General features: G+C 38.6%; 1 protein-coding gene across 1 annotated transcript in view; it reads left to right on the forward strand.

The window, feature by feature from the left end:
• Positions 1–2449: 2449 nt before the first annotated feature.
• The window catches only part of TMC1 (transmembrane channel like 1), a 146324-nt gene continuing 124989 nt past the window's right edge, over positions 2450–23784 (forward strand). Inside the window, exons 1-2 of the mRNA XM_088019128.1 lie at positions 2450–2687; positions 3353–3515. Of these exons, the coding sequence (XP_087875254.1) occupies positions 3500–3515 (16 nt within the window). The 5' untranslated portion in view covers positions 2450–2687; positions 3353–3499. The remainder of the gene's footprint in view (positions 2688–3352; positions 3516–23784) is intronic.

Consider the following 23784-nt stretch of genomic DNA (forward strand, 5'->3'; position numbering starts at 1 on the left):
TTCATGATATTACCACTACTGACCCAAACATCTGGTTTGTGGCACACAGTATTAATAACATTGGACATGGGTATTTTTTTTTCTGTCAATCCGACTACACAGGCAGCCTGTCAAACTGCTCACCAGAGGGGTCCTAAAAAAACCACCATCAGAGCCATGGGTAGCTACATTCAAATTTGGGATGGGGTCATATGGGTATTGAACTTTTGAGCACTCATGCGCTCCTATGTTGAGAACAGAAAAACCACTCTAAACAGAACCTACCCAGTTGTACCAGGGATATAGACTGGATGTCACCAGAACTATGCAGTCATTCTGTCACATTAAAGGATATTGGCTGGTTTGGTAGTGACTGGTCATGCTGCTCAGGTATTGATTGGGTAGCCCCAGTTGGGTCTCAGTGGTTGTGTGGCACAAATCTTTGGCCATGGCTTTCATCTGGGGGGTTGGGCTGCTGCATCCTGGATTTTCCCAGGACACAAAGGAAAATCCACCTGACAACAACAAGAGTTGCCAGCTTCCCTCTCCTCAAGGCCAGTGGTCATGTTCTGGGTTTTCCACTGGTACAATCATCTGGCCACCATCTTTTTTCCCTATATTGACCTGGGGGACGTGATAACACAGATAGCAGCCCTTATTAAATTCACCCCACAAGCCTTACGTGATAGCTGACAAAGCCTATCCTTACTGAACCCTGAAATGTCTCAAATGAGAAAAACTGTCCTCTGAAATAGGACGGCCTTGGCCATTATTGCTGCCTCACAAGGAAGCACCTGGGCCATTATCCATGCAAAACATCGTGTGTTCATAGCTGAGGAGTCTGCTCATGTATCCTCTTTATCAAAGCACGTGAGGATACAAGCAAGCACCCTGAATGATTTGACCCCCAGCCTAACAGACTCAATAAAGTCAGTGCTTCCGATCACAGGACTTTAGGTGGGGGGGGGGGGAAAGTTACTTACTTTGGGAATCATTGTCTTAATCTGTGGTACCTGCCTCTGGTATAATGAGTCACCTCCATGTGAATGAACCCCCGGCTGACCATTCAGGGCTCACTGTGAAACAGGGGAAATATGTCAGATCCCAAGAACCAGTCATGAGGGGTGGAGTGCTAGAGAAGGTCATCCAGAGGACATGACTGCCGGTTGACCCTCCAGCTGGTCCCTGGCAATTGGAGGCTCCTCTCCCCCTCCCCTATCTTTGCAATGTACACTCTGCCCGCCATTCTCACGGCTGGAGCTGTTTTCAAGGACACGGCCTCGAGAGAGCAATGCATTGTTGAGACCATTTGAACCCCATTAAGGCCTCCGTATGAACTGTGAAGATTCTGGCGGGCGTGTACAGAGACTTACTTGTCTCGAGGTCGCCCAAGACAAGCCTTGTAAGTACATTCCCTTATTTTTTATAAAACTGCCACCGACAGGGGCTCCTGGGTGGCTCAGTCGGTTAATCATCTGGCTTTGGCAGGGCGCCTGCGTGACTCAGTCATTAAGTGTCTTCCTTCAGCTCAGGTCATGATCCCAGGGTCCTGGGCTCGAGCCCCAAGCTGGGCTCCCTGCTCAGCGAGGAGTCGCCTTCTGTCTCTTTGCTCCTTCTCTCCCCCACCCCCACCCCCGATCGTGCTGGCTCTCTCTCTCGAATAAATAAATAGAATCTTAAAAAACAAACAAACAAAAAAAACTGCCATGTACCCATCTTCAGTGCCCTCCTCTCTCCCGCCCCTCTGTGGACCTGGGCCTGTTTCAGGTTCACCCCGAGGAAGTCCAAGGTTTCAGACCAACATACCCACACCATCAGTGGTGTTGAGTTGTGTTTCTCTAGGTAAGATAGGGCCTTTCTTCATATGTCTGTTGGCCATATGTTTCCTTCTTTTGTGAAATAACCTTTTACGTTGTTCGTTTTTTTTCTTGGGTTACAGGCCATTTTATATATTTATGTGTGAAATGTTTGTTCAGATCTTTTGTCATTTTTTTTTCCCTTTGGGGTTCATGTCTTCTTGTCAAAAGATAGAGGTTCTTTGTTTTTATACTCTCATGAAGTGCTGTGTGAGATGTAAATCTACTTCAGTTTCTTCGAAACATCTTTTGGTGAATAGAATTTTTTTATTTTAAAGTAGTTGAATCCATCTATTTTTAATGTTATAATTTCTGTCTTTAATATTTTGTTTAGTTTTTTTGTACAGTTTTCTGGATACAAGACTTGCAGAACATCTTTTGTTATTTTACTCATAAATTTATGATGGTTTTTATTAGAATAGTGTTTAGAGTTATTTTATATATTCATATTTAATATAAATTAAATTACATATTATTTTCACCCTAGGTTATATGTCCAATGATTTACAATAAAATTTCTTCATGTCTTTATAAATTCTCAAGTTGAAGAACCATTCTGGGCATCTTTATTTATTTATTTATTTATTTTTTAAAGATTTTATTTATTTATTTCAGAGAGAGAGAGAGACAGAATGCAAGCATAAGCGGGGTGGAGATAAGGAGAAGCAGACTCCCTGCTGAGCAGAGAGCCCCATGCAGGGCTCCATCCCTACTTTGGCTAGAATCTGCGTACTAGTCTTTATATGCAAAAAGGCTCAGATCTGTGCACCAATCCATCTGTGAAGCCAAAAGCTACTCTGGTGTAAATATGCCATGGGGATCCATTTCAAAACACTGCTTCCTTTTGCCAAGGTCAGTGGCTATCACCGAAGTAACCAGAGAATGCCTGTGTCCTGACTCTCAAAAAGGCAGCCTCTTCTGCGACATTAAATTACAGCACTTTCTGTCCCTTTCTTTTCAACGGTAGAAATCTTTTTTTATCATTTTAAAGCAAAGATTGACCACCTTTAAATGAGAAGTTCTGATAAAGAGGAAAGTTTTAAAATTGTGTCCAGAAAGTAGCACCTGTCCAGGAGTTGAGAAAATAAATACAATGTGTCCAGGTTTCCCCACATTGGAGACTGATGGCTAAGTTGAACCGCTCTATAGTTTTGCTATTACACCCGAACTCCAGATGTAGGAGTATCTTGTTTATTTCCTCATTTCTTTTACCAAGTACATTTGGTGGTCAGTATTTCTCAGTAAGAGTCCGTAAGAGTGCACTCACACTGCCCTCAGTATTTGTAGTTCTGATAAAGCCCTAAAATGGAAGGGATTCAAAACAAGGCAGGCTAGCACATACATACTGGGCTGAAGCCAGATTTGCTTTGAATATAGCTTACACGATCAGTTTAGTTTTATTTCAAACGCAAGCCCCAAATACAACCCTTTTGACCTGAGTACTCCATCCCTAAATGGCAAACTAAACATTCATGAAAATTTAATGGCGAGGAAATTAGTACCTTCTTATGTTTCAGACTGTGAAATGGCACCAGGGAGCACTTTCAGAGACAGGCAGAAGCGTGTGGATGTGCTGGACCAAACCCGAAACATTTGTCCCTTCCACCTGTCATCCTTCATTAAGTCAGCTGGCTGCTAAGACACTCTGACAGGACACCATCACGATGCCACCCAAGAAAGGTATTTCAAAATAAAGACCTGGTTCTAGAATATTCTACTTTCCTTAGAGATTGGGAACTTGGAATAGACTTTTTCCAGAATTTTTCTTCCCTCTTTGGGTTTTCCCTTTTTTTATATTTCTGTGGTTTGAGACCTTTTGGGTCTTGAGAAATTGGAAAGGGTTTATTTTTTCCTTTAATCTCTTTTCTTTAATGGACATATGTTTCACCAACTAGTAAGTGCTCAAACTTACCTTTCTTTCATTCGGGGAGACAGTGTGGGGAAGCAAAATACACTGAGGTTCAGAGCAACAACTGAAACTGGGGGTTCTGTGTCCCAGCAAGGGACCTCTTGTCAGATTGGTGGGGGGGGGCGCAGCTTTGTGAAGGGGACCAGTTCTGATGCAGTTAGTGAATTAAATACAGTTCTGAAGTAAGTAAAGCTGAAGGGGAGAGGGAAGAGAATTGAGGCAGAGAAAGTGAAGAAAAGAGGCATAAAACCCTCCTGTGGGGGGTGTATGTGAAAAGCAGAGCGATATGATGACACACATTTTTGGTTGCTGTGACTTGTCACAGGGGTACATTTTCAGTACCCTGGAGATAGTGTGCAGCATGTTTGGCTGTCACTCTGTGATGTTTACTGAGCTTACATTGGCTCTGTTTGCAGCCTCATTTCAGTCCCCAAAAGACAAACGGGTAGAATTTTCAACTAGGGAATAACCTGGAAATACATGTTTGCTTTTCGGCATAGAACCATAGAATCCAGATGGCCCTGGTCCTGGTCCTTTCTTCAGCTGACTTGTTGAATCTTTAAATGGAAAGAGGAGACAGAGACCTCACTTAGAAATAATCCATTAAAGTCACCGAGCTTCAGGCTTGTGTCTAGAGAATGTGAGCAGGATCCTATTTAATAGGCTTAGTTGTTTTATTGACGTCAAACATCTGGACAGGCTTAGGAATATCATTATCAAAGTAGGTCAAAGTTTTCAGAAAACAAAAACAAAAGCAACCACTTTTGTGAGGCTCTACACGCATTTTCAAAGAAACTGTTAGAAATGGCCCAAAGATGCATATTGGCTTTTAATAGGGTGGGATTGGTTTTCCATTAATAAGGACAGTGCTTAAATCTTATTAAGATGTTCGAATTCAGCCCCTTTAGGGTTTTCCAACCTGGGTCCTCAAGTTCCTGGTTTTGGTAGTTATAATGTTTTCAGGCTCATTTCCGATCTAATAATCCTTACAGAAACTTGCAATAAGGCTACACAAGCTCTCCTAAATGCCAACCATTTTGTTAAACAAGTAAGAATGGCATTGATTATTCTTGCTGTTTATTCATGCTATTATTTAACATTTATTAACCTTATTGCTTTCATAACAATGGATGTTTTAAAGTTTAATCATTTTATTTTGATAGTGGATGGAATATATCTTGTGGCAGAAAAATGTGTAAATTTTTGAAAAGCGTATTAAAGAAAAACAAAGAATCCCACCACAAATAGATTACTGTAGACATTTGGTTTTCTTCTTCCAGACTTTGTCTATGAAAGTTATGTTTGGTTTATATTTAACGAAATGGATACAAATTAATTGATACATAATGAATGCAGTTTTTGAGACAATGGTCTGGCTTCATAAGAAACTAAAAGAACAATAGCATTGCCTATTTTGGTTACATAATATCATAGTATCATAATAATTGTTTCCATTATTGAGTGCCTATGACATGCTAGGCTCTATATAATATGTAGTGACGAATTACCATGATGGTTAGATGTGGAGGGATAACAAGTGATATCTTACTGTGATGGCTACCACTTTCAACACGCTGGGAAGGGCCATAGGAGGTCAACTGGCAGGTGCATTGCTCAGCATGTTGAACTTCCCTAGACAGGGCACAAGAAAAAACTGCTTATGGGTAGCCCATGAAGAGATGAAGGAAGGCAAACTGGTCTGCCTTGATCCCCCCTGTCTCCTGTTTTCACCTCATGGAGTTAGCACAACCCATCACTGTGTTGTGTTACCCGCCCCCCGGCAACAGCGCATTCCTGTAAGATGCCAGATCCTGTAAGATGCCAGATGCCACACTCCGTGTGCTGTTCCATTCAAGCCTGGAAGTGACAGAGATCCTAACACTCTGGGCCTGCTAGTGGTCGACTCTGCTGGGTGCTTGGTGCTCCAAGGGCAGGTGACTGGTTGGGACTGGGATGCTGTTGGAGCTGTAGGAAGGAAGGAAGCATTGGAAGGAATTTGATGAGGTCCATGAGGTTTGTGTCTGGCACAGAAAGGAAGGATTCCAAAAACATTTAGAATATGGAAATACTAGTACTTTGTGAGAATGAATGTGGGAAGATGAGAGAGGGAGTGTCAAAAATGGCTCTTGTGATTCTGGGTTCAGCAGCAGAGTAGAAGGAAATTCCAATAAGTAAAAGACTCTGGGGGGAGAAAAGGTTTGGTTGAGGGTATGGCTTGATTATCTGCAAAGTATTTTCTGGTGATAGAGATTTTGGCTGGGAGTTGAAGTTCCTAGAATCACATAACTTCCCAGGAAGAGTGTATAGCATAGCAAGGGAGGGTAGCCAGGGGGACAACTTCCACATTTAGTGGTGACTGGAGGAGGGTAAGCCCACTGAAGAAACAGAAAGGATGGGTCAGAGGGATAACCGGAGATCCTGCAGATCAGAGAAGCTAAGGGAGTGGAGAGTTTCCAGGAAGAGGACTGATGGTCAATTAAGAGCACCGGTGTATTGGGAAGAACTATCTTGCAGTGCAGACTAACCATTTGTAAAGATGATGATAATTCTGGGTTGTAATTTAAAATGTAATCATGTTGCACGCTTTCTCTCTCTGTCTTTGTTTAGAACAGATTAACAAAGTGTTAACTAGAAAAGCCCTTAGAAATTTTTCTTCAGTGCATGAACAGATTCTGTTATTTATAGTTAGAAGCTGCCTTTTGCTAAAAATAGTGCTCCTAAATGCTTTAAATGAATTAATGTTTGTGAAGGCCACTTGTAAACCCTGAAATGACGTGCAAAATGAGGGTGGCGATCATTGTCATGTTGTTACACTGTTGTTTGGTCAGATGCTTTTATCCCCAACAATGCAAAATAAACCCCGGCTCTGCTTATACAGCTTCTTCAAGGTTCTAAATTTGTGATGCTCATATAGATGATGTCTTACTATATTTAAAGATGAATAGACAGCATTTCCTAAAGAGATAAATAATATATATAGAAGTGTTAGAGTTATAAATTATCATAGAAATTCCTTCTATTCATTCACTTATTTATTTGGTCACTTCAACGAACAACGCATTTGATTCTTTTCATGTGCTCTGAGAAGAATGTGATGTGGCAGAGTCATCCTTCTCAAAGAGTCTATAGATTAATATATTCGGGTCAGTGCTGAACGGTTGTCGGAACAAAACCAGAATCAAAACATTGCTTTACAAGGTACAGAGGGCCTTTAAAAATTAGGAACATTGATGCATTTGTTTCTCACTGGGCCTGTGATTTCAGGATTTCTCTGCAATGGACAGCACTTCTTGGGTTTGAAATGCCCATCAGTGATGACCAACGGATGATAAGGGAATGATAAATTATTGACACTCTTATTTCCACTTCTTTGATTCCATTTTAAAAACCAGCCTTGTTGAGATACAATGTATGCACAATAAACTGTACACATTAAAAAGGTACAATTTAACGAGCTTTGACAAATATATACATAGTGCTATAATGACCAACACCATCAAGACTTCTGCTCCTCCCGAATGTTCCTTAGTTCTCTTTGGCATAAATCCATACATTCCACCCCCAACCACCCCTACACTCCACCACTAGAGCCAGGCAGTCGCTATGCTGCTTTTTTGTCATGGATTACTATGCATTTTCTAGAATTTCATGTAAATGGAATCATGCAGTAGGTACTCTTTTGTGCCTGGCTTCTTCCGTTTAACATACTGCTTTTGAGATTTACCCACATTATTAGATATACCAATAGTTTGTTTCTTTTTATTGTTGAGTAGCGTTCCATTATATGGGTGTACCACAGTTTGTTTATCCATTCACCTGTTGTTGAACATTTTAATTGTTTCCAATTTGGGGTCATTATGCATAAAGCTGCTGTGAACATTTGAATATAAGTCTTGTGTGAATATATGGATTGAAATTTCCGGGTTGTATGGCAAGTGATTGATTAACTTCATAAGAATCTGCCCAATTCTTGGGGCACCTGGGTGTCTCAGTTGGTTAAGCCTCTGCCTTCAGCTCAGGTCATGATCTCAGCGTCCTGGGACTGAGCCCCCTGTGGAGCCCCACATCAGGCTCCCTGCTCATAGGGAGTCTGCTTCTCCCTTCACCCCTCCCCCTCTCCCTCTGCACCTCCCCCTCTTCCTCTGCCCTCCCCCCACTCATGTGTGCATGCATGCGCATGTGCTCTCTCTCTCAAATAAATAAATAAGTAAATAAATAAACTGCTCCATTCTTTTCCAAAGTGGCTATAGCACTTGTATTTTTACCAGCGATGTATGACAGTTCTAGTGATCTGCATCCTCACGAAAAGTGGATGTTGCAAGTAAATCTTTTTAATTTTAGCCTTTTGAGAAGGTGTGTTGTAGTACATCCCTATGACTTTTATGTGCGTTTCCCTAATGACTAATGATGTTCAGAATGTTTTATGCTACTTTCTTTCTTTTGTCCCATCTTTTCTTTGTTCTTTATTCTCTTTTCTTACCTTTTTCTGGATTAAGTATTTTTTTAAACCATTCTATCTCCACTCTTGGTATATTAGCTGTATCTTTTTTTGTTACTCTATTTTGGTAGGTTTACAATATGCATCTTTAGCTTATCACATTGTACTTTCAAATAATGGTATATCACTTTACAGATATTTTAAGAAACTTAATTGTAGTATAATTTCATGTCCCCCTCCTGTATCTTATGTTACTGTTTTTGTACATTTTATTTCCATATGTATTAAAAACCACAATCTATCATTCTTATTTTTGCTTTAAACATTCAATTATCTTTACAAAGAAATTTGGAAAAATAAGAAAAAAAGTCTTTTGTATTTACCCATATATTTGCTATTTCCAGTGTTTTTCTTCCATATTTCAGATGCATTTTTTTTTTCTTCTGGGATCATTCTTCTTCTGCCTGAAAACTTCCTTTAGTATGTCTTGTAGGACAGGTCTGTGGGCAATGACTTCTCTCAAGATTTGTATGTCTGAAAGAGTCTTTACCTTAATTTTTTGAAAGATATTTTTTGGTGGGAATGGAATTATAGACTGACAATTTTTTCCCTTTTTCTTTTGTTTATTTGTTTTCCCTTTCAAGTGCTTTAAAAGTTTCTCTCTTTCATAGTTTCTGATGAGACGTCTGTGATCATTCTTATCTTGTGTCACTTTTGTCTGGCTGTTTTTATGGTATTCTCATTATTACTGTTCATTCTGGCAATTTGTTTATGCTGTGCCTTGGTATAATTTTATTCAACTCTTTTTCTGTTTGGAGTTCACTGAGATTTTTGGACCTTTGGTGTATAGTTGCAATCAAATTTTTTTTTTTTTTTTTAAGAGAGAGAGAGAGAGAGAGAGTACCCCCCGTGCCAGTTGGGGAAGGGGCAAAGGGAGGGGGGAGAGAGAATCCCAAGCAGTCTCTCCGCCCAGGGAGAGTCCGATGCCGGGCTCAATCCCATGGCCCTGAGATCACAACTTGAGTTGAAATCAAGAGTCAGATGCCCAACTAACTGAGCCACCCAGGTGCCCTAGTTGCTATCAAATTTTTAAAACATTTTTGGCCATTATTTCCTCACTTTTTTCTGACTCCCCCTTCTGGAACTTCAATTACATCTTTGTTAGATAATTTAATTTCATCCCACAGGTCAGAGATGCTCTTCCATTTTTTTTTAATCTTCTATTTTACTTCTTTCATTTCGGGTAAAATCTCTGTCTTCAAATTTGATGCTCTTACCTTCATCAATGTCAAATCCACTGTTGATTGCATCCAGTGTATTTGTCATTTCAGATATCCTATTTTTCATCTCTAGAGTTTGATTTATATTTTCACAATATTTTTTATTTTTTCACGTCATGTTCTTAAGCACATGGAGTGTATTTATTTGCTGGTTTACTATTAATGTGTGCTAATTCTATCATCTATGACATTTCTGGCATTTCTGTGTCTATTGATTCTTTTCATTGCTCTCTTGGTTGGGAGGTATTCATTTCCCAACTTCTTTGTCAGCCTGGTGATTATTTTATTTGCTGTTGGAGATGTTGAATTTTACATTTTTGGGTCCTGGGTTCTTTGGTATTCCTTTAAATATTGTTGGATTATATTCTGGGATGCAGTTAAGTTACTTCAAATTAGCTAGATACTTTTGAGATTTGATCTTCAGCTCTGTTAGGGTGAGCTCAGGGTAGATTTAGTAGATTTAACTTGGTCTAGGCAATGACTTTCTAATGGCTCTAACCAATGCTCCATGAACTAGGAGGTTTCTCCTCCCTGCCTAGTGGAAAACCTCAACTGTTCCTGTCTCTTGTGAGCTCCAGAAATTATTCTGCCTACTCTTTTATTTCTGGTATTTCACCTCACACATTCTAGCTACTTTGGGCTCCCTGAAAACAGAACTATGTCCCCTCAGCTCAGTGAGACCATAAGCCTCTGTTTGGGTCCGTCTCTCTATGTTGCAGCCTAGAAACTCCTTAGGCATAGTGATCAGGCCATGTCAGGGCTCATCTCATTTGCTCCCTTTCTTTCCAGGATCACTGTTTTGGGCTGTCTGTTCAGCAATGTCTGAAAAGAAATGTTTCATATATTTTGTCTGGCTTTTTAGTTGCTTAAGGTAAGAGGGTTAATTCATTCCTACTTATTTCACTGTAGCTGGAAGCAAAACCTCAGTACCGTGTTTATAGTATGCTTTGACTTAATTATTTGAGGATTCCTTCTAGTTATCAAAACTTTTAGGGGCGCCTGGTAGGCTCAGTCGTTAAGCGTCTGCCTTTGGCTCAGGTCATGATCCCAGGGTCCTGGGATTGAGCCCCATGTTGGGCCCCCTGCTCTGTGGGAAGCCTGCTTCTCCTTCTTCCACTCTACCTGCTTGTGTTTTCTCTCTCGCTGTGTCTCTCTCTGTCAAATAAATAAAATCTTTAAAAAAAAAACTTTTAGATGATGTAAGCAGATAATTGAGGACATCTTCAAAATATCTTTCTCCTTTGGAGTAGTTCTCATGGGCCTGGTCTTTACTAAAGATATAAACTTTTAGTATCTGAGTTCCATATGCCAGTATTCATAATTTTGAGGTTTATCCACATGGTATGTTCTAATGGGGAAAAAATGAAATTCCACTCTTGTCTGATGTCTTTATAGGTCTTGGAGAGACTTAAAGAAGAGTCATGAAGTCCATAACCTTTACTAAGTGAGAAATTAAAAGGATCAAAACCAAAATTGCCCTAGACAATGACACATACCCCTCTGAAGAAGCCGAATCTCTAAGGCTTTTCCTCCTGTGACATATTCCACAATGATTGCTCCAATTTGGAGAAATTTATCCATAATACTAACTAATTATCTCATGCTAGTAGGTGAGAATTCTTCCTCTTCTTCTGGTTATGGTATGGAGAGAAGTCAGTTCCCATCAATGCAGACATTCATAACAAATTATTAAATTGTTCTCTTAGTCCCCGGTGTATGAATAGGCTGTGTACCTTCAATTTTAGCTCATTTAACACAATATTTATTGTTTATTGAATACAACAAAAAACATGATGTCGAGAAGCTCAGAAGGTTTTGGGGGGAAATGAGACAAAGACAGAAAATATTAAAAAACAGCATAAGACCATAATGAGAAAGATGTTTGGATGGAGGATATGAAGTGTCGATTGAATTGTAGAGGCAATACATACTATGTGCTTTTTCTCATTTCCAACTCTTTAATCTTCTTTTATGGCTCTCTAGTGAACATTCTTCAATTTATTCTGACCATTCCTTAGCTGCTGAGCTGAAACATTCAGAAGATATGAATTTGATGAGTTCTGAGTATATTCTGACTGCTAGCATTCTGTCTATGCATCCCAGACCTGCACTTGTTCTTATCAGCACATCATAGTATTATCTCTTGGCATTGTGGGTCGTGGAACAAATGTTGGAATCATGCAGGCCTGAGTTTGGATCTTTGTTACCTTTGCAGCCTTTAGATCTTGAGAGGGTGTATTAGTTAAGGGCGATTTCGTTGAAGACAACATATTCCAGCTTAGCTAGCTCAAGCTACAAGATAGCAGGGGGTGACTCATGGAACCCAAAGGCAAGAACGAAATTGAGTCTCAAGCTCAGATAGAACCTGAAAATGTGGCACTCCGGGAAATATGCTTCATTCTTCTTTCTGGCTGCGTATGGTTTTCTCCCTCCTGTAGTAGACATGACAGGTAAGGCCAAGGCCAAGAGTGACCAAAGCCTTCATTTTCTCAGCCATGTGGGTGACAACATATGTGTATGTTTATGTCAGGGTACAGTTCACAGAAAATGTCGGGGAGGTGGTAGAAAAGTTCCCATAAAAGCAGAGTAACTGGGAGAATAAAACGATGATTACTCTCCATAACGAATCATTTCACCTCTTTTAGTTCAACTTACTTATATATAGGAGGTCCTCCATAAATATTAACTCTCTTCTCCCTGACTTTCTTTCTAGTCAGTTTTCATTCTCTGTCCTAGACAATTTTCTGCTAAGAGTGTACAAGATGTACTGCCCACAAATAGGAATATGTCTTGATAAAACAAGTTACATTTCCGTAATTTATCAAGGCAAGGATTCGTATATTCCTCCTGGGTCAAATTGATGCTGTGGAAAGTAACAGAGATTGGTTTTGAAGATTCTTCACCCAAGAAGGTTGCCAGCTGGGGTGAGGATTATGTAGATACAGAGGCTGCGTGTGGTGTGAACTCCTGGGCTGTCCTTTGGGTATTGCAAACGGCCCTCAGGAAAATGCATTAACCAAGTCAAGAAACCATAGTGTGAGGATTCCCTCAGGGCAAAAGGGATGGTTTTTGAAGAACTCACAAATTTCCCCATGCAATGGCCATGGATGGCCACAAGAAGACATGGTAGCCACTAAGTGTGAGTAAAGATACTTAACTTTTTGTCTTTCTAATACTCGTTCTACTATTCTAGGCAAGAACCAGAAGCTACATAGTGAGTAGAAAAGGAGGCATAGGTCATGAGAAGTGGTCAAAGATATGCTTCCATTTCCTTCCCCACTTAGGTCTCCAGGCCTCAGTTGTTGGCATGAATGAGGAGAGGGGAGAATCTTTGAATAGGCTGTGAGATTGCAGTTTTAACTTAGACTGGACTGGGTATTTTAATACCTTACTACCAGAAAATGGGTATGAATGATCAAAGTGAGGTGGTTCTTATAACTATAAAACCTATGGAATCTGTCTAAAATATTATCCAGGGCTGGGAAAATGAAATCCAATGGAGCCTGATTTAAGGTAGCATTATATTTACCCTTTAATTAAATGATCTACACTTATTGAAGTGAATATAGTTATAATTAGTAGGGCACATAGTAGATTTTGATAGAAATACTCAGTTCTTTCTCTTAAGGGAACTAGTTAAACCTTTAAGCAGGACAGCCAAGGAATTGCTTAGAGGGTGGTATGGCTCATCCACCATTCTCTGTGCTCCATTCTGCTCCTGGCCTGATCTTAGCTGAGATCTCTAGTTGCGATTCTTCTTACTAATAACCTATGACCAAGAGTTCGCAATCTTTGCTTTCTAACTGTGAGAATGACCTCATGATGCTGCAAGTTCTTCTCTACTCCTGAGTACTAATGTTCTGTCTTCTTCCTCATGTCCTCCTTGAAGGGGAAGGTGGTCTACACACTGTGTAGATCGAAGAGGCCTTTCTCCCCCTTTGATGTTAATGCTATTTTCTGCTTAAAGTCTTAACTGGAAATGGGTCCCTCGTTTATGCCACACCATGACACTTCGAGTAATAAAGAATTAAACAGCCTTCTCAGCAACAGTCACTGTTTTGTTTTTCTTGCACTTCATAGCCAGTATTGTGTGCAAGTTAACATTACAAAGCCCAAGCCTTCACATATGATGATTTTGTGAAATGGAATTCTCAACTTCAAATATATTTCCTTTTTGCTGAACCTCCTGACTTGCGTTCAGGTCAGTTCTCCTGTTCTTAAACATCTGGTTTTTGAGAAGCGGTGACCAATACAATAAACTCTCTTTCCCCAGTTCTATCCACCTTAAAAAATTATTGGACTCAAAGAAGTAAAGTCTTCTTGCCTTTCTGCCCTCTCCCGAAACACACAGTTTTTCAGAGCTCCAGAGTTTCTATGACTCCACATGAAAGATTTTGCATATAGATACATCTCAGTAATACTCACCTGTGGAACACTTCTGAATAAATGTATTCTAGTCTTTAATACCTTCCTGTCAAGGATCTTCTTGCAAAACTGTCTCCTGGACCCTGCAGGTGAGGACTTGTAAGTTTCAGTCAAAATGTGAAACAGCCCAGGATTCATGCCCTTCCCCATATTATGATAATACAATGTGATCTAGGATCCAGTCCTCCAAAGCTCTCTGACTTCCACCTTTTATTTTAGCTTCCTTTCATGGACGTATCTGAGTTTCTCATAAAATTATCAATACAATATTTTCACACTACAGTGTAAATTATTGGTAGCTAAAAGAGTGCTTTGCAGTTTGCAGCTCTGGCTCATTTTTTAGCCTTGCCTAATTCCTACAATATCATCCGTTATGTCCCCTCCTTCATCGGAAAGCTTAGTTGGTTTTACATTGTTCTCATGTAATGTTTAGACTCCCCAGTCTGGTGTCTCATGGTCTTTTGCCATTTGAACTTAATCTTATTTTAAATTCATATCAAACCCCTTTGATCTACTTTCCATTTCTGGCATATTGAACACGTTTTTCCAACCTCTATGTTTTATTTTTTGGGAGTAATCACCTTAGCTCCTCTCAGTTTTTGCTCATCATTTTCCTATCCATCCTTCAAGGCTCAGTTGATAACCACCTCCTCTGTGATGTTTTTCTGGATTTCCTCAGTAAGACATAATTTCTTTCTCTTCATATTTCGTGTGGCATTAAATATTCATCACTTATATATTACTCTTCTCCAAGTGCTTTGGAGTGGATGTTATTTATGTCCTTTATACAGCTGGTGACTATTTTTTCCAAATATTGACATACTTGGCCAGATCTTTTTTTTTTTCAATTTGTGAGTTTCTTTATATAATTTTTTAAATACACTTATAAAATTAAATTGTATTTTGTTAGGTTGTGAGCTTGAAAAATTTCAAGACTGAAGTGAGCTTGTTGTGGCCAGTTGGCTAGTTGCTAAACTGATGGTTTGTGTTTGCTGGACAACACATTATTGCCTTAGAGAAAATTTACATGGGGAAGCAGATTGCAATGCACATGTTGCTTGGAGAGCCCGTGAAAAGACTTGAGGGATATTTCAGCCAGGTCTGATGGAGCATTCCAGTTTTGCCAGCAGAAACACACACACACACACACACACACACACACACACACTGGAATGGCTTGTCTTCTCCAGGATTTGTATCTCTTTAACTGGATAATGTTTAATAAGCACTAACATTGGGCACCTGGGTGGCTCAGTTGATTAAGCGACTGCCTTCGGCTCAGGTCATGATCCTGGAGTCCTGGGATCGAGTCCCACATCTGGCTCCCTGCTCAGCAGGGAGTCTGCTTCTCCCTCTGACCCTCCCCCCTCTCATGTTCTCTCTCTCTCTCAAATAAATGAATAAAATCTTTAAAAAAAAATAAGCACTAACATTATTTCTTCTTTGACTTCCCATTTTCTGTGCCTCTTTTTCTGATCACTTTCTCTTTTGACCCTTTTGTTTTTTACATTTATTAATACTACCATTTTGGCTATTTATTCTGCTTTAGGAGCCATTCTGTCTCCTTAGGAAGGTTTTGCATGTGTCAGATCCCGTCTTTTATGTTTTGATGTTTAATAGCACTCAAAAGTTTTGGATTTCTGTTTTTTGTTTTTTTTTTTTTTAATATTAGAGTGTGCTCACTTACTAATCAACACTTTCTTGCTTTTTTTCTTGCTTTTTTAATAAAGAAAAATAGAAAATTTTGCAATATTATAGTTTGCAAAACATTTGTAACCAGGACTCTTCCAGAAACTCAGGATGTATTATCCTGTCACTAATTACCCTGGAAGCTCTGGGAAAGCAGGGACGTGGCAGACTTTTAATACTGTATATCCCCTACTGCAACAAGAATAGTTAAGACCTTGTAAATATTTATTGAGTGAATGGCCAACTATAAAGCATAGGTGCAGGCATAATGGGTGAGGGAAACTAGGTTTTTTAAGACACCTCCTGAGACCTGCTTTCAGGTTGTATAAGAGGAGGTAATTATAGTCTGGGACTTCACTCCCTGTTCTTAGCTCATGCTTGCAGGAGGCGTTAGAAAAGGAGCTTGGCCTCTGGTACTATTTTCCTCTGTAGGTTATATGGAAGCAAAGGCAGGACTTAAGGAAGTAGGTCTATTTTTAGACTCAGTGACATATTTAAATAGGTTGCAATAGAAAGTAGTGCAAAGATATTTCACAGGTAGAATATCACATCCAGGGTGCTTTAACACTGCATTCAAGTGACCTGTGATGGGATGGGTAGAAGCATCTGTAAACTGAAATAAGTCACTGTGAGCTCCTCTTTGTAACCTACGACTCCGGCAGTGGGTGACTCAGGCTGTGGGGTCAGGAGACCTGGGTGTTATGTCTAGCACCATGATGCCACTTTAGTTTACAGACTTGGAGATTAATCTAATGAACCTTCAGTAGTTTTCTTCATTAAAAAAAAAATCTGTCTAGTTTTTTGTTCCCCCATAAATTTCTGTTGGTCTATGTCCAAATGTTGGTGAGGGCGCTAGATCCTCGTGAGCTAGCAGCACCGATTGTTAGGAGGGGAAATTATCCCACTCATGAGTGAGTGACATTTGCTTTCCCTGTGAGGAAAAATGATCTGCATAATGCTGGGTAGAAGTAGGGAACACAGCCTGCGGTTCCCTCCGATGACCTTGATCCTCTGCAGTTGCATCTCCTCTGGATGGAGGGATGGGCTGTTTGAGGGACAGAGCTGCCAGCCTGCATGAACACTAGAGCCAAAGATGGCAAATTTAAAAAATCAGAAATTTCAAGGGGAAAGATTTATAATAGCTACACTAAGAAGTATGTTGATATTGAGAGCTCTGAGAGGTCCAGTGAAGGAAAATAGAGGATCTTCTATAAGAAAATTATGAAAGAGCCCCACAGAAGCAGTCCTAACTTAGTCTGGCAAATCTTGACTCTCTCTGTGGCTTGTGCCTCTTTCTTCCATGTGACTTTGCTCATGGTACTCCTTCCTCTTGGAAAATTTTCCTGTGCTAATCCAAAGCCCCCAAGACTCAGGGGAAAATGTGCTAAGTCTGAGACTAGAAGGAAGTTTCTGTGTGATATCCCTTTTGTTCATTCATGGCTTGGTTCGTCCATCCATCCATCCATCCATTTATTTACTCATTCCTGTCACAAATGTTGGCTGAGTGCTTACTCTTTGTCAGGCACTAAGGAAGAAGAGTTGAAGATCAACCAAGGCCCCGTCTTCCTGGAGTGTGCTTGCTTGTGGGGAAAATAAATAGTGGATCAATGAACAACTAACTAGATAACAGAAGGCCATGTGGTGACGGGGTTAGGAAGAAAATTAAAGAAGGGTGAGAGAGCTAGTGATGACATAGTTTTTGGATTCTTTGTCTGTCCAGCTGCACTTGCCCCTCAGTGAGATGGACCAGCGAGGGAAACTTGGCAGAGCTGACTTTGAGTTTAGGGTGGTTTTTCACCCCATGTTTCTCCCTCCGGTCTCTAAGATCTGCAGCTGAAGGCAGCTCCTTCTCTCTTTGTTGCCACTTCACTGCATTGTTTGGCTCGGATGAACCAGAAACCTCTTTTCTTTTTCTCATGTTCACAGTGTTGTAGAAATCGCCCATCTGTCAATGTTCCTGTTTTCCTTTTGTTTTATGCATCTACACCTTCTAAGATCCCTTCACTACCACGTACAGTCGGATCTTGGGATGTTTTAAAGACAAGTGCATCTATACAATCCACCACATCTAAATGGGTTCATCCACTTAATCTGTTTAAAACTGAGATAACAACACAGCCATCACTCAATGGGCTGTCCTTCCTCTTGGCCGATTCTATTTCTTTTTTAGAGATTCATTTTAACTGTCAGAGTTGTCCACATGGAGCATCCAATAATTTGTCAATTACAGTTTCCGTTTCCTCCCTAGTAACAGTTCCCACAGTGGTTTCTGCTTGTGCATTTCTGGCCTGGTAAGCTGTTTTTGTTTCTGCCTGTCTGTCTCTCCAATTCTGGGGGCAACGGTTTTCCCTGGGAAGCTCAATTCTCCAACAGAGCTAAGAAGAGTTGATTTTCAGTTTGTTCAGCTTTTCTTTTATAGGATGGGAGTGATGGCTTGAGTGGATTAAAAATTGCCATTGTTACAGTGCTAGGAAAATTTTTATGTATGAAAATGGCTATAACCTTACACTGAGAACAAATAATATTTAAAAGCATGTGAAGATGTGATCATCTGTGATGTTACTTGTTAAAAAAAAGTATACAGGGCGCCTGGGTGGCTCAGTCGGTTAGGCGACTGCCTTTGGCTCAGGTCATGATCCTGGAGTCCCGGGATCGAGTCCCGCATCGGGCTCCCTGCTCAGCGGGGAGTCTGCTTCTCCCTCTGACCCTCTTCCTTCTCGTGCTATCTCTCATTCTCTCTCTCTCAAATAAATAAATAAAATCTTTAAAAAAAGAAAGTATACATATCTTTTGAAGTGTTGAAAGGAAAATAGTACTTTATATGCTTTATAGCATCACTTTTTGTAAGTATTGAATATATTCTTGTTTATGTATCCATGTTCTGTTTTGTAGCCTTAAGAACTATTTTGAATGTATCTGAGTATATGAAACAAGAGTAAATGTCCTATGTGACGTGATACTGCATTATATATAAAACTGTGTACATAAATTTTTAAAAAAAGTCTTCATACATCTAGGGACTCAGTTTAAGTCTACATGCTCTGACCATTTCAGCTCCTTGGGATGTCTTCCCTTTCTTGGCTTCTATCTTTCATAGTAAATATTAGGATGCTCAATTATATTTCACCTACAACAGCTGTTTTATTTGCACATATCTTGTCTTCTAGCTAGTTGGGGACCTCTTGGAATGAAAAGAGAATATCTTACTCACTTATAGCTGCCCAGATTTTATTGGATGAATATAGATTTGAATGCCTTCCATATGCTCAACACTGCTATTTTACTTCATGATCACATCACTTCTATGAGATAATTTGTTTTCATGATTTGTTGAAATGAAATCTGATCCTCAGGGGGGTTACAAATTTGCCTGTGGTTACTCTTTTTGAAGTGGCCGAGCTAGGTTTTGAATTCAGGTCTGTTTGATTCTAAGAACAAGACGGTGCTCCTTCAACTATAAAAAGCCATACTTAGTGCTTTGTCTCATAGACACAAGTGTATTCTTGTTGACTGAGTGAATTAGTGGATGAATTCTCTGTACCTCCTTTCTACTTACTGTTTCTCTTCTCTGTAAAACGATCATGGAAGGAACCTGACCTAAGAATCAAATAGTCCACTGAGGTCTCTTAATTTGGCAACCAAGAGAAGGTAGAGTTCATTAACTAAAGCTCTCTCCCATCAATTTTCTTTAAACTTCCAGAATGTTTCAGAAGCATTTTCCTGAGTTCCATTACAAGGTGGAACATTTTAGCCATTACCGAAGACAGCACTATTAACATTTTATGAGTTGGCTCCTTTCTTCCTAACACTGTGAGAATAAAACATTGTTTGCTAAATTCTGGCTGCTCAATTCCTATTTTTTCATGACGTTTTATAATCTCGGCCTTCATTATAGGAACATATGGGTATGTTTATTGCTGCAGGACCAAACAAAAGAGTGCCTGAGATCCTAGGAGACATGGCTAAGCAGTAATCTTTGACTTTCTGTAGCTTTCCATTAAAATTATCTCTCATTTTTTATCTCCTTAAATTTCATTCTTAAAAATAAAAACAAAAACACGAGTTAGTCTTTTTAAACATAATACACATCTATTGTATAATTTGAAAAAGAAAAGATCCAAAGAGGAAGAAAATCTCACAATCTCACCATCCAGATACGGTTGCTAACATTTTGGCATATTTCATCTCACTCCCTGCCCTCCCTCCCACTATCTTTGCATAAGGCATTTATTTGAGATATATAGATACATAGAATTTTAATAATCTTTTTGCACAATATAGATTGTAAACACTTCTGCTTGTCATTAAAATATTTATAAACATTATTTCTACTTAGTGGATTCATAGTAAATTGATATAACTATTCTCTCAAAACTGGTAATTCCATGTCGAATTGCCTGGAGATAATTGGGTGTGAAACCAAAAGAAAGGAATAGGAGGCAGCCAGAGTTCTTGACCCATATTTTTTCTCATGTACTGGGAAAAAAAAAAAAAAGAACTCAACTTAAGACACTTATGAAACATTTAGAATGAATAAATTCCTCATGGTCAGGATGGAGTACACATACTGAATTTACTCTTTATGTGAAACAAATAAAAATGGACAAAACATATGAAATAACAAATTGCAAGACATTATACCTCAGACAACAAAGGAGAGTAACCTCTGAGAGATGGAAAATAAATGAGGTTTATTGCCACAGCTGACTGTCTAGCGGGTTTCCAGATCATAGTACAGGGAGGGGGATGTGAGTAGAGACTAGTGAGCTGCCAGAGTTGAGGAGATAGACCTGAGAGTTTGGGGAGATTAAGTCAGCTAAAATGCCCAGGGAAGTGTCCCAGAGAAGGGAAAGCTGAACAGACAGAGAGTTCTGGAGATCTGCATAGTGTTCTTACTGAGTCTTCAATTGACTAATGATCAGTGTATTCACGTGGCTGGGAATGAACCACCTGGTAGGATTAGAGGGAACAATCCCTAGAGCTCATACAGGTCTGGGAGTTTCCTCCTCCCACCAGCAAGAGTATAAAACCTTATAATTCGTGGGATGCCATGTAGAGTACTCAGAAGGTGTTTGCTTCAGCAATAGGAAAATATTAGTCCTAGGATAAACATTGCTTTGGTCTTACTAGCAACTTAAAAGTGAGATCTTAAATGATAAAACTGATTCCAGGTAACTTAAATGCATATCAGAACAAAGCTAAAGAATATTTATGGGAATATAAAAATACCTAACACCCAATAAGGAAAAATTCGTAATGGTTATCATGCAATCAAATATTACCACTAATGCAGAGAAGCATGAAAATACCCATAGTTAAGAGAAAAATCAATTAAACATAATCATCCTATAATTGACACTGTTGATATAATTGATATGCAAACAGTTATGAAATTGTGTTGTATGTATTCAAGAGGCTAATGGAAAAATTGAGTAGAGACATAGATGAAATTAAAAAGACAAAATTCACCTTCCACAGATGAAAAATGCAATGTGGGAGATGAAGCATATGCTTTATGGATTAGCGTAAGGTTAGACATTGCAGAAGAAAAGATTATTGAACTTAAAAACATGTGTGACAACAGCATAAAGTCTGGAAAAGAAGAAATGAAAACATTCTGGTATAAGATTTTACACTATAAATGAAATGGTATTTATATAATTTTCTATTTATATAATTTTCTGTGGCACCATATTAAGTAGTAAAGTGGTATTTAACTAATTATAGATAATAGGCCATAAAAGTCAATAAAATAGTAATACTGGAAAAGTCAATTCATCCAAAAAAAGACTGAAAAAAGGAAAAAGCAGAAACTAGAAGATTAATCAAAAAATAGCAAGATAGCTTTCAAAACAAACTTGTAGGTATGCACATTAAATATTAATGGTCTAAATATCCAAATTAAAAGTTAGAAATTGTCAGATTAGATAAAAATTTCAGTATCCAACTATATGTTGCCTATAACAAATGCACTTTCAGTATAAAGATATACATAAGTTAAAGATAAAAGGATGGAAAAAGACATACTGTATTAAACTAGTAAAAAGAAAGCTGAAGTGGTCATATTAATATTGGATAAGCTTTATTTTATTTTATTTTATTTATTTTATTATTTTTTAAAGATTTTATTTATTTATTTTGACAGAGAGCGAGAGAGGGAACACAAGCAGGGGGAGTGGGAGAGGGAGAAGAAGCAGGCTTCCTGCAGAACAGGGAGCCTGACGTGGGGCTCGGTCCCAGGACCCCGGGATCATGACCTGAGCCAAAGGCAGATGCTTAACAGCTGGGCCACCCAGGTGCCCCGGATACATTTTATTTTAGAACCAAGAATATCATCAGGAATAAATAACATTATTTCATAGTGATAGAGGTAAATTTATCAATAGGAAATAAAAAATGTAAACATTTATACACCTAATAGCAGAACTTCAAAATACATAAAGCAAATAGTGATAGCACTGCAAAGAAAAATAAATAAATCTATTGTTATAGTCAGCACTGTTTTCACAATAATTGATAGAAAAAGCAAAATAATGTCAGTAAACATATAAAAAAAAGACCTCCACAATACTGTCAACCATCTTGAACTAATTGGCATTTATATAACTCCACCTAAGAGCAACAGAATACACACTCTTCACATGTACATAGAACATTTAGCAAGATAAATCATATTCTAAAACATAAGTCTCAACACATTAAAAGGATTCAAGTTATACAAAGTATATTCTCTAACTACAATGGAATTAAATTAGAACTCTAAAGCAAAAGATACGTGAAAAATCCCAAAATATTTGGAAACTAAATATTATACTTCTAAATGAGCCATGGGCCAAATAAAAAATCAAGAGAAATTAGAAAGTGTTTTGAACTGAATTTAAATAAACACATAAGCTTCAAAATTTTGAGATGCAGCTAAAACGGTATTTAATAGTATGATATGCTTATATTAGAAAAAAGGATCTGTTTCTACCTTAAGAAACCAAAGAAGAATAAATAAAATCCAAAATAAGCAGAAGAAAGTAGGTGATGTAGATCAGAACTGAAGTAAATAGAAAACAGAAAAACAATAGAGAAAATTACACCAAAACATATTCTTGGAGATCAATAAAATTAATAAACCAATGACAAAAATGATCTGAAATTTATCAAGAAGAAATAACAATTTTAAGACAGCAATGAGAGATGTAGCATCGCTACAAATTCTACAGATACTGAAAGGATAATAAGGCAAAATTATGAACAACTTGGGCCAATAAATTTGATAACAGATACATTGTACACATTGCTTATATGACAACCTACTACAGCTCACTCAAGAAGAAACAAATTGAACTTAATAGCCTTACATGTGTTAAGGAAATTGAAATTATAGTTAAAAATTGTCTTAACAGGGGCACCTGGGTGGCATAATCAGTTAAGTGTTGGACTCTTGGTTTCAGCTCCAGGTCGTGATCTTAGAATCGTGAGATCAAGCCCTGAGTTGGGTTCCGTTCTCAGTGAAGAGTCTGCTTAAGACTGTCCCTCTCCCTCTGCCCCTCCCCATCTCACTCTCTGTCCCTCTTTCTGTCTCTCAAATAAATAAACAAATCTTAAAAAAATTGTCTTACAATGAATATATCAAACTTTGATTATTTCCATGGATAATTCTACCATATTCAAGGAAGGAGTAATTCTGACTTTGCACAAGTTTTTGTGGAAGAAGGAAGAGGAGAGAGTATTTCATTCCCCAACTTTCTCCAATACTAGGATTACTATGATACCAAAATCAAATGAAGACACTCCCAAGAACACAAAACTACAGACCAATGTATAAAAACAACAATCAGAAATTGAAGTTTTAAAAATATCATTTCAGTATCAGAAAAAAAATTACAAAGCACTTAGAAACAAATTTGACCAAAGTAGTGCAAGACCTACATGTTAAAAACTACAAGACATTGCTGAAAGAAACTAAAAAAGCCCTAAATAAATGGATGTACTCATTTGTAGAATGAAAGATTCAACATTATCAAAATACCAGTTCTCTTCAAATTAATTTTTAGATTTAACACAATTCTAATCAATATCCCACCAGGCTTTTTAAAATTTCTACATAAGTTGACAAGCTGATCCTAAAATTTATATGGAAATGCAAAGGACCTAGAAGAAGCAAGCATCTGAAAAGAATGGACAAAGTTGGAAGACCCCCCAATGCTCATCGTAATG

The sequence above is a fragment of the Eumetopias jubatus genome, unplaced genomic scaffold (assembly GCF_037043125.1).
Source record: "Eumetopias jubatus isolate StellerSeaLion01/CBP00866 unplaced genomic scaffold, mEumJub1_p1.0 scaffold_15, whole genome shotgun sequence".
Lineage (NCBI taxonomy): Eukaryota > Metazoa > Chordata > Mammalia > Carnivora > Otariidae > Eumetopias > Eumetopias jubatus.